An 11,871-nucleotide genomic window follows, 5' to 3' on the forward strand; every position below is an offset into this window, starting at 1 on the left:
CCTTGCAACCCAAACCATTCTGTGATTTTACACAGGGTGTAGAAATGCAACTTGAATCTGACACATTGTATACAATTTTTTAAAATATTTTGATTTTTTAAAAAATATGCTGAAAACAAAACAATTCAATTCAAAACCATTTAAAAATGTATTTTAAGAGACAGCTGTTCACATGAACAGATACCACACATAAAATATGACGTTTCTGTCTGTACTCATAGTACTGTTATCTGGTCATTAATATTTTAGAATAGGCATTCAATTTGCATTTGATACTTGCTTAATTTTTAATGTGCTGTTTTAATCCTCTTCTGGAAGCTAGGAACAAGCACTTAAATAAGCACACAATAGATCGAATGAAAATTCACTCTTTGCCTAGAACAGCAGCTAAATAAGTATTATTTGCCACACATGACTCTGCAGTTCAGAACTACCAAGGCTGAGAGTTGATAACATCAGTTACCCTTTGGTCCAGAGCCCTTCCCTCATGTTTGCCAAGAAGGTTTTGCTCCCTGTGGTTTTCTTCCAGCTTCTTGTCCATGTGGAGTTGCCTGTCACAGTCCTTGTCTCTTGTCTCATTTCAGTGAGAGCCGGGGTGTTTCCTGCCATGCTGGCTGCTTTCTGTCCTATCTTTGTACTCTTTCTTTCCTAAATTATGTATCTCCTCTAAAAGTTAACCTGCCTGGGTTCCCAGGAGGTAGCTTTGTATGGAGTGTGCCATGTCATGTCCTTTTGAGCTAATGACTTATTTACTCCAGTGTGCTTTCTTGGCATTTCTCTTTTGTCTCATGATCACTGTTTGAGAAAATTGTATTTTCTATGTGTGTTTTACTTTTAATTTTTATTTTTTTAAAAAAAACCCCAAACACTGTAGTAGTAAAATGCAAACCATGCGGGGACTCTGCAAAGGTAAGTTATTTGTGCTATTTACTTTTCTGGATAAAGTGAATCCATGTTGTCAGCCTACTAGGACACTGTTACTTCTTGTTTTGGAAAGCTGGATTCCTTAAAGCAATATTTGAAAAACAAACAAACAAACAACAACAAACCACAAAACTTTGTAGATGTGTCTGTCACCTAAACAGCTGCACAAATATTTGTAGCCACATACAAATTACTGGTCATTCCCAAAATTTGATTGGAACCCTCAGTTTCTCAATATTGCAGTGTTTATTGCCAAATATACCTAGTTCTTCTCTACTGGCTCCAGATGGTGCCAGAATATTGCCCATCAAGGTGGGCTTGTGGTTTTGAGGGAAAATGAGATTAAGGATATTCAGTAACAAGAACAGCAAAGAATCAAGGCTTTCCCCACTCATATCCCCAGTGATGCATTTTTTGGTCTAACTTGGAAATAACTACATCTTTTTCTGGTGGGGTTGGTTTAGTAATTGAGCCACTGAACTAGGAGAGGAGGGTGTTTTCCCATGCAGAATCCTTCCAGGATCGTTTCCTAAATCTCTCTGAGCAGTCTGACATGCTTCCAGAGTCTGCCAGTGCTGCTCTAACACCAGGGCACAGTTTAAAGGCAGGACAGCACCATGCCACAGCTGTCCTTTCTGGTCCACCACAAACTTAGACGGTACAACCAGAACAGATAAGTAAAGTTACCAGGTACATAACCCTCTGCCTCTGGGTGCACATGGAAGTTATATAGGTGAAACCTGGACAGTTTGCTGTCCCACTCAATCTAAGCACACAGAGCCATGTCCCCCGAGATACCATGTCTTAGATGTGCTGGAAGCAGAGCTCTCCTGAGCATGCCCAGCACACAGGGCAAAGCCTGCCCTCGTTCCTTTGCTGCCTATAAGTGAACACAGGTGTCAGAAACAGTAAATAATGTGATTAATATGCAGTAACATGCATATGGACTTCCATTTACAGTTATGTGCTAATACCAGATGATAAAGAATTTAGTTGTTCCCTGTCATCACTGGGGGCTATCGCTCAAGCAAAAGATGTTTTTACAAGACCTACATGATGTAGGTTAGAAAACTGGCTCCCAAAGAACCACACAAATTACCCAATTAGCATCTATCAGGTTATAGTAATGGGTTTGGTTTTTTTTGTCATGAAAAAGGAAACCTTTGGAGAAATTTGGACTCCTGCAATCAGTTGCTGTTAGCAGTGGAGGATGTACTGGAGTCATCCAGATGCTCTTCAGACTTTTTCTAGAAATGACCAAATATAGCATCAAATATCTTACCTTTCTGCTAATCCATACTTGTAAGGTAAACTGTGTCAGATGTAAGAAAGACTGAAAATCTAATTAGGAAATAAACTCACGCATATTTATTCGATTATGCAAGCACATTAATTAGTGTTTGAAACTAAGAATTAAGAATGTTGCCAAGTATGTTTAAGTGCATACCTGGAGAGAGAATTTTAACTGGCTTTGCTTGTTGGGATTTTTATTTTATGAAACTTTAGAAGTGAGTGAATGACGTATTTTTAATGCCTCTGCAAAGAACTCCTGGACCAAACTAAGAGGTTATTCTACTGCCAAATTCTGTAATAATTAATTGTCCCTGCTTTTGTGTACTTGACTCTGAGCTTTGTAACTGAGAATGGAGAGGATCTACATGGAGCTTGTGCTCTGGTCTGCCACAGCAGCTAGAGGCAAGTCTGGTCCAACTTGACAGATGTGATGAGCTAATCAGCTAAACCCCGACATGTCTTATAATTTGACCCAGTTTAGCTGATACCTACAGTTTTCTTCATTTCTATGATGCATACATTTTTGCTGGGTTTCTGGTTTGCCTTGAGCAGTTCCAGAAGCAGGCTGGATTCCCTTGCCACAACTCCTCACATCTTACCATTTCCATCTATTCCTGCCCCAGGAAATATGACTGCAGCATTGCATCACCTTGGACTTTTTCTTCTCCCAGCCACAAAAAATCCTTGTATAAGCTCATTTCCTTTTCTCCCCCATGGTTATCCACCAGAATCAAATGAGACAGACATAATGGTAGAATACATAACTTTGCACTGTGTTTAAATAATGTCTTAAAAATGAGCCACTGTTTAAGCATACTGGTATTTTTATAAATCTCACATTTGAAGGCAAGCGCTGTTAGAAGGATGGTTAGCTCCCCTCCCCCTGGGTCCCCAGCTGACTTCTACAGTGGGGCAAGGTGCAGCCCCAGCACAGCTGACTGGCATGTCTCAAGGCACCTGTACATGCCTACACATGTTCTCACAGAGGGGAGCTCTGGCATAAGCCTCTGCTTTGCTTTCGAGACCAAGTGGGTGGCTGGCATGAGTGTAAGAAACACACAACCTTTGCATCCTCTGCCTCACAGGTGCCACTGCCATGGGCTGGCCCTGCAGCCTAGAGAGGTTCTGCCTTCTACATGAAGATGTGTCATGGGTTAAATACAGCAAATGGTTTTCAGCCCTCCTAAAATTGCCTGGATGATTTTTACCTTGTGAATTGCCACTGTGTTTTTCTCCACTCCCTGGTGTTCCCCACAATTACCTGCAGACCCTACGTTCTTCCAGGCAAAGGCTGAGAAGCTCTGCTTTCAACTAACAGTTTGTACAGAAGTTTCCTTGGATTAATTCACTCTGAGCCAAATGATTGTGTGGACAGTACTTCACAAGGAGCAAAGGACATGTGCCAAATGGCTTTGTCCTCAGAAACCTTTGGGTAACTGCTACTGACCTATGAATTTTGCAACATTGCTCAGAGGCTGATAGCTGCAGGAAGGTTGAGTTGTCCTATGTAACTTGGCAAGCACAAATTATACTGCTGTGACTCATAGTTTAACTTTTCTGCAGGAACAGTGGATTGCCTTTAGAGCTTGACAAGCAGTTTAATATTTTTTAATCCAAAATAATCTCTCATTAAAAATATTTATGGAATACTGGTTCTGCCTTTAAATATAAAGAGAGAGAATATATGTATTTTCAAGAGAAGAAATCTAATTCTATTTCAGTAATGTATTTTTAAAAGTATCTATGTAGCACTAGGAAGTCCCAAAAAGCACCTTTGAATGCAAAGTAAGGTTTGGTGAAAACATTTAACAGTGTGAATTTAAGGCTTTAATCCCATTCATGTCTCTTGGGTGAGAAAGGAACTGAACAGGGATGACCTACCTGTAGTCTTTAAAGCAAGAAACCTGCAATCAGTAACCTGATATCTGAGAGATTGTCATAATATACTGAATAGATTTTAAGAACAACTTATTTTGATTGCTATTTTGCATACTGTAGACTGTTCAATGGTGCAAACTCCATTAACAATATCACTGTGAAGTGCACTATTTGTATGCTAGTAACTGGATGCATTTCTCCTTGAAGTCTGATTTCAGTCTTCATCTTTGCACTTACTGGATTCTTTGTGTGGAAAAAGTCTGTCCTTGAAATTTAATGTAGAGAAAAGAATATGCTTAATCTTCACACAGGACTTGTGATATAAAAATATCTATAATGAAGCCTTGAATAATGTATAATAGCTGAGAGGTGCTCATACTTTTTATTGACTGTAAGTTTTTAAGAAACTTTCCCTCAAGTGCACTTTTAGTGTCTAAGCCAAGTCATCTCTAGATATTCTAGCTACAGGGGAAGGTAAGGAACTGAGTTGATTGTAGGTTCTTTTTTCTGTAAAACTCCAGCATTAATTTTGCTCTTAACTGTAAATTTCTATGCAGAAAATACTAAGCTGGAAGCTGTATTTCAGCTGTAGTAAGATTTTGTTATAAGATCATATTGAATGTGAACCTTTTCTGGTTTTCTTTTAAAAGTAGTACATCTGTTTGGAGTGAAAATGCCCTTCGGATTTCACAAAAAAATCCCCACAACAAAGCAAACAATAAAAACCCCAACTAAGTGAAAGAAAACTGCCCAGGCCAGCTCTCTCTGAAGCCTTACAGCTGTGACAAGTCATTATTTGTTCATTTCTTGCAGGAGAGAATTTTGACCAGAGTCCCTTAAGAAGAACATTCAAGTCCAAAGTTTTGGCCCATTATCCTCAGAACATCGAGTGGAATCCCTTTGACCAGGATGCTGTCAACATGGTAGGTAGAGAAACTACCTTCTTCTCAAGCTGTTTCCTGACAACTTCAGCTCTCTTGTGGTTCCTGGACTGTTCACAAACAGCCCGTGTAATGTGATGAACAGGCACTTCTGCTGGGACTAAAAGGACCCACTAGCCATGCTGGTTGAAAAGCTGTAGAGGAAGAGGTAAGGTGAAAATGCAGGATAATTTCAGGTACAACAACAACAAAATTCCTGTGTTTCTCTTATTAGTTCAAGTTAAATCTACCATGTGATGGAACAAGTCTAACCATCAGCTCAGAGACTGGTTGGGAAGGGGTGTGGTCACCCAGCATGCACATCTGCAGGTGGGAAGGAGTTGAACCAAGGGATGTTTTAAGATACTACTATCTGTGTGAAATTTTTGAGTACAAAAACCTTGATGCTGAATATGTCAAAGGAGAGAGGAATCTTTACAGAGAAGCTGGAACTTACTTTAAACCATGGCTTCTATTGGGTGGCCACTTTTAATGGCACCTCTACACTCCTGCGTTTTCTGTACATCTCTTTCCTCTCAGCTAAATTTGATGTGAGTTTGTCTAAATCCCATGAACAGGGAGGCGAGAACAGTTTCTGGAGTTTTCTATGAGGGCAATGACATTAGAAGGAAATTCTTCACTATGAGGGTGGTAAGACACTGGAACAGGTTGCCCAGAGAAGCTGTGGAGGCCCCATCAATGGAAGTGTTTAAGGGCAGGTTGGATGTGGCTTTGAGCAATATGCTCTAGTGGGAGGTGTCCCTGTCCACAGCAGGGGGGTTGGAACCAGATGATCTTTAAGGTCCCCTGGAAACCAAACCATTCTGTGAACTAATAGATCAGTGATCTACTGGAAATTTTCCCAAAGATATGGCGTTTCCAAAATCACCAAAGCGCTTTTTAAGAACAAGTCCTGACAAAGACAAGAGATTACTGGTCATTGAGGTAAGCTTCCCAGTACAGCAAATGCTATTAGTTTTATAACTTGAAAGTAAACAGTTATAAAATATTAAATAATAATACCAATTCCAGCTGTTTGCAAAAATGTGGCTTGGGCCTAAAATTGGAACGTTAGTGAACTGCTTCCCTCCAACATAGTTTAGATGTGCTTCACATTTGAGGAGGGTAGGACTACACACTAGCTGCTTCAAAACAGATCCAAACAATGTAGCAGGTATGAAGTCAACAGAATCTCCTTGTCTTCACCCTGGAGATAGAGAGAGGGGGAACACATAAAACCCACAATAAAGTGGGTTTTGCAAATGCAAAAAATGCATTTGGAAGTTCTATGCCATCACGAAGATGTAGATATCTGAAGTTCAGCTCAATTTTCGCTATATTTTATATTTTAGCATTGCACCAAATATTTACCTTGAAAACATGGCAGCTGGAAGTAGCAGCAACAGAGGTCATCCTGTGGCACTGCACATGCATAGAGAGGCAGAGATCAGTCTGGTCACTCCCTCTGCTCACTGAAAGCTGAGGATTTTGGTCCTCTGCTTCCAAACGTGCACTGATGGAGATGGTGTGGTATTTGGGCAGATCTCCATATCATTTTACTTATACAGGAGACATGAAGAACTCACAATCATGTTCATCAGCACAGTTAAGGTGGTAATAACTCAACTACCAAGGCTACTTAATGCCTTTCAGTTCTGCCCTTGAATTGAGAGTGTTCAGAGGAGAAGTGGTGGGTGTGCAGCAGGAAAATGGCAGCAAGAGGCAATAGCTGGAATTACTGCCTTATTTGTTTCTAACACTAGAGTTGAAAATGTCTAATATTCATGAAGTGTGATCATATTATCAGACAAAAATGGAATACTAAAACCAGCAGGAGACCTATTAAAATAATTTAACCAAGCTGCATTCAGCTTCAATTGAATAGCTGAAGAACACATCTTTCATTTGCAATATGTCTTGGAGAACACGAAAAGCGTTTACTAACAGCAGCAGTATTTAATGGTCTTTTAAGTAATCTTTTGCAAAGCTTCTGTATTGTTTTGATCTGAAACATCATTTAGAGTAATATCCACCTCCACAGAATCCCTAGAGGCAATTATTGGCCTTTCTGATCTTGCCTTGCTGTATTAGTTTTGCCTATGTGTTTGCTTAATGTGAGCTTCCAGAAGCAATTTTCCTCAGAGAAGAAAATGCATAAATCCTTGAAGGTTAACCTGGAAGAAGTCTGGCTTTACTGGATGCCTAAGGAATTTTGATTGCCTTCTGAAACCATCCTGTCACTTTAAAAATAACCCCCTGAAGACCCAAGCAATCACTCTGCCTACGAGTCATGTTTTCTCTTCCCTTTCAAAGCACGTATTGAAGTACAGAGTTCTTTTTAATAGGGATGTATTCCCTTCCATCCACTGCTTTTTGTGGTTTTTGCTGCCTATGTCACATACTATCTTCTGTGGCTGTTCTGCAAGTAATGTGCCAGCTGCACCAGCAGGCAAAGCTTTCACCTTCCAGCCACGTCCCAAGCTGTTTTCCAACACTTTCTTATGGTGCATGTGACAAACACAGATGAGATGGGAAGTGAGTGATGCCTGAGGCACTAAGATGAAAGTTTTTATGCATTAACAGCAAATGTGATGCTTTCTGTGTTGCTGAAAAATGAGCCCAGGCCCTTCATTTTGATCTTAGCTTCCTGAGTGGCTCTTGGTCATTCTTCCTTGCCTTGGTGCTTTCCCAGCTTCTTTTTCTCTCTGCTTTTTTTCCTTCATTCCTCTGTCACAGTTTGACTCAGGTCCGACAACAATGCTCTCGATCCCCTCCTCCCCCCAACCCAGGTAGGGAAGGAGAGAGAGAAAAAGAGAGAGACTTGGCTGGATTGAAAACTGAACTACACAGCTTTAATTAAAACACTAATAAATCATACAAGAGAATATATACAATTATATACAAATATATTCAGGAATGGGCAAAAACCTCTCGCCTCCCCCCACCCCAGCAACTCCCACAGCACTTCCCTGAACTGGGAAGAGTCCCAAGGAATCCCGGAGCTGCTGCTGGAGAAAGAGCAGAGAGTTATGGGGGTCAGGAGATCTCGAGCCTAAGGGTCGACGGTGATGGATGAACAGAGTCCTCCCTGGACGCCGGCCATGGACGGAAGAGAAGGGGGGAAGAAGAAGGAAGGAAGTTGTCTTCTGTGATCTCTGACCTTCCTCTGAGCTTACGTAGATATATGGAATGGAATATCTTTGGCCAATTTTGCTGTCCATCTATCTCAGCCTCCTACGGGGGGGTCACAGATCTCCCCATAGTGTCTGAGCCGGCAGAGTGCAGGTGCAGCCTTGAAGCCTCAGTAGTTAGGAAAACATTCCACTGTCTTATCAGCCTAGCAGAACACACTGTTGCTAGTTAAAAGAAAGCTCACTGAAGGAAAAAAAAAAATCACTAAAAAGAAAAATTGGCTTCATCCTGGCTCAAACCAGGACATTCTTGTAGTGCTAAAGACAGCAACAGTTCCTCTGCCAGGGCTTGCAGCCTTAAAATGTTGATATTCTGCATATGCTGGGCTGTGGCTGAAACTTAATAGATGGGTGTCCTTTATGTGTGTATATTCAATATACAAAGGATGAGGAAGTCATAATTAAGACTTGGAGGAAATATATTTAATGCAGCCCTCTGAAACTGTCTCAGCTTGGTCTGAATTTCCTTGATGCTTGCCTGTTCTTGATTGTACCACTAAATAAAATTTGCTTATCTGGGTATTTTTCTGTAAAGTGGATAAAATAAAAACTTTGTTGAGATTAAAACCTATGAATTCAGTCCAATCAGACTTGATAAGGCTGCAGCCACCATCAAATGCCCACATTCTAGAAATAAGTTTTTATTAAGCAAGCCTGTCAAAAAAATTAGGTTAAGAGATATTGATTATCCAGAGTAAGTTTAAATGAAGTGTGAAACAAGTGGTTTTCACTATGCATTGGAGAGGCCTTAACCATGGCAATGCTGTTAATAGCTCAATAAAAAACTATAAACCTGTTCAGAAATGGTTTGAGCTGCAATTTGATGTGTTATGTCAGCAAAGTCCATCAATTGAATTGAATTCCTCTACCAACTCCAGGCTATTTATTTCCCCATATATGACCTTTTTGATGAATCTGTCCAGGATGACTTAGACTTGTTCACATGTTGTGAAGTGAGTCTGGACCACTTGCCTAATCCCAGCTGGGCTGGTAGAAGCTTTATTGGACTGTTGAATGATCTATGTAAGATGCACTTGTGAGGTCCAGGGTAGGATATATTTGAAAATATTTCTTCTGATCTCTTCCACCATCAGAAAAATTTACTCCTGGTCAGGGTGAAACATTAGGGGATGCACTCAGCTGCATGTAGGTTCACATCCCTTGGAAAAGTTGGCTTCTAGTGTTGCCTTTTGGAGCAGGAGGACCAATTGGAAGGGTTTCCTTCTCTTGTTTCCTTTTGTTAGGTAAAGGAAGGTAAAGGTAAAAAGGAAGCTTGAGTTCTTAATTTATAAACATACTGATTTAGCTAGAACATAAAGAGTTTCATGCTGCCACACATTCAAACACCTTTTGCTGGTTGTTTGTTATTTTGTATTAGAAGGCTGATAGAATTCCTGAGGAATGCCTGGAAAAATGCCTCAAGTTATCACTAGGGCTATGTTTCAGAGAAACACCCAGTGTAGCAGAGTCACTGCAAAAGATTTTGCTGAGTGGTAAATAAAAAACAAGGCTTTCATAGACTCTGGGTGTTTCCACCCCCATGCCTCTTCTTTCTGCTAATGTAAGCTATTTTGTAGCACTTAAGGGAGAAATAAATGTAATAGCTGTCAGTCAACTGTTTTGCTTTCTTTTAAGAAAATTAGGGAAGATCAAAGATTTCAAGAAGTCTGTAATTTTAGTTCAGTGGTATAAGATGCTCCCTTGGCTCTCTGATTTTAGAGTGCTGAGGGAACAATGTTTGCAAATGAGAACAAACTGGATGCCTTTATGTGATGCTTAAGTAAATAAGACAAAGGCTATTCAGTAATGAAAAGCATTTTATAAAGTAATGGAAATAAGTCATAATGACTTATTAGATGGGTGGTTTTGGGGGGATGTTTTCCTTTCTTCAGTCGTGCCTACCTCTTCTTGTAAGTAGCATCAGTTTTAGGCTGTTTGCTCTTGGGCTGCTTTTCAAGGGGGTTACATTATGTTATGGTGTGGTGGAAAAAAAGAAAGTGCCTGTGAAGCAGAAGTAACAAAATAAAGTTGTAGCTTAGATAACTATATCTATTTCTTTTCTCTTCCCTCAGCTGTGTATGCCCAAAGGGCTCTCTTTCAGGACACAGGCAGATAACAGAGATCCGCAGCTCCATTCGTTCATCATCACCAGAGAAGATGGCTCTCGTACGTACGGCTTTGTGCTCACCTTCTATGAGGAGGTCACCAGCAAGCAGATCTGCACAGCCATGCAAACACTTTACCAGATGCACAATGCAGAGCAATACAGCAGCGTCTGCGCCTCCTCCTCATGTAGCATGGACTCCTTGGCCAGCAGCACTGACGAGGGCGATGCCACTTCCCTCGCCAAGCTCCAGCGGTACAACTCCTATGACATCAGCAGAGACACGCTGTACGTCTCCAAATGCATATGTCTCATCACCCCTCTGCCCTTCATGCAAGCCTGCAAGAAGTTCCTGATCCAGCTCTACAAGGCAGTGACCTCCCAGCAGCCACCGCCTCTGCCCTTGGAGAGCTACATCCACAACATCCTCTACGAGGTGCCCCTGCCACCCCCAGGGAGGTCACTGAAGTTTTATGGGGTTTATGAGCCCATCATTTGCCAGAGACCTGGGCCCAATGAGCTGCCTCTGTCTGACTACCCTCTGCGGGAGGTCTTTGAGCTGCTGGGACTGGAGAACCTGGTCCAGGTCTTCACCTGTGTTCTTCTGGAGATGCAGATCCTTCTGTACTCACAAGGTGGGCACTTGGCTGGCAATGCACATTGGCTCTGTTCCCAGTGGGCAGCTCCTGGGCAGCTACAGCCACCAAGGCTAATATAGAGCTGTTGATTTTCAGTGGATTTGAGAAATGAAAAAATGAGAGAGAAATTAGTCTGTCCTAGTGAAAGCACTAAATAATTGTTTCCTCCAGGCAGTCTAGATATCACTTGTTTAATTATGCATTGTATTTATCACACTTGTGACAGGTAGCAATAGAATTCACATAATTATAATCCTTACATTGCCCTTGATCATGCTGCAGGATAGCATGAAACCAATTCTGTCTTCTGTAAAAATACCATCAGAAAGTAACACATCTTGCAGAGAGCACTCTTGCTGCTTTCTTCTTCAAAGTCCAGCAGCATGATGGAATTTGGTGAGATTTTCTCCCTCCCATATGATGGATATGTTCTGGTTAAACCACTAGGAGTTTTTTTAACACTTAGAGACAGAAGTTTTAAGGCTGGGATGGAACTGTGTAGAGTTACAGGGCATCCCTTCATAGTCCTACTTGACATACTTGGGAGCTTTTCTGACAAGAATGTTGGTACCTTTTTTTGAGACCTGTATGATTGCAATAGGCAAAGGCTCCTCTGTGTTGGCAGAAGCTGCTTGCATGGTGCCCATTCCACCTCAAAACATGCCAGCAAAAGCTTTTGAAAACCTGGCCTGTACCTCTTCTCTTGTGGTTGTGTCTTTCTGCAGTAGTGCAATGCTCTGCTACAAGTTTGGGGAATCTTGACTTGGTGCTGGCCGTGCTCTGAGGTTTTACACCCCTCTTAGTCTTTCCTGTATGGCGTTGATTGCTGTGAATCTGACCCTGTTGATATTTGGATACCAAGAGGTATGTGTTGCAATTGTTGCAATGCATCTGAATGCCTGAAGAACTCAACTTTCCTGCTG

The 11,871-nt window shown here is 41.2% G+C and overlaps 1 protein-coding gene across 1 annotated transcript in view; it reads left to right on the forward strand.

Moving 5' to 3' along the window:
* The first annotated feature begins 890 nt into the window (after positions 1-890).
* The window catches only part of DENND5B (DENN/MADD domain containing 5B), a 63,707-nt gene continuing 52,726 nt past the window's right edge, over positions 891-11,871 (forward strand). The window contains exons 1-3 of the mRNA XM_009995214.1: positions 891-909; positions 4,885-5,018; positions 10,279-10,945. Coding sequence (XP_009993516.1) covers positions 891-909; positions 4,885-5,018; positions 10,279-10,945 — 820 coding nt within the window. The remainder of the gene's footprint in view (positions 910-4,884; positions 5,019-10,278; positions 10,946-11,871) is intronic.

This window comes from Chaetura pelagica, unplaced genomic scaffold, assembly GCF_000747805.2.
Source record: "Chaetura pelagica isolate M959 unplaced genomic scaffold, ChaPel_1.0 scaffold343, whole genome shotgun sequence".
Classification (NCBI taxonomy): Eukaryota; Metazoa; Chordata; class Aves; order Apodiformes; family Apodidae; genus Chaetura; species Chaetura pelagica.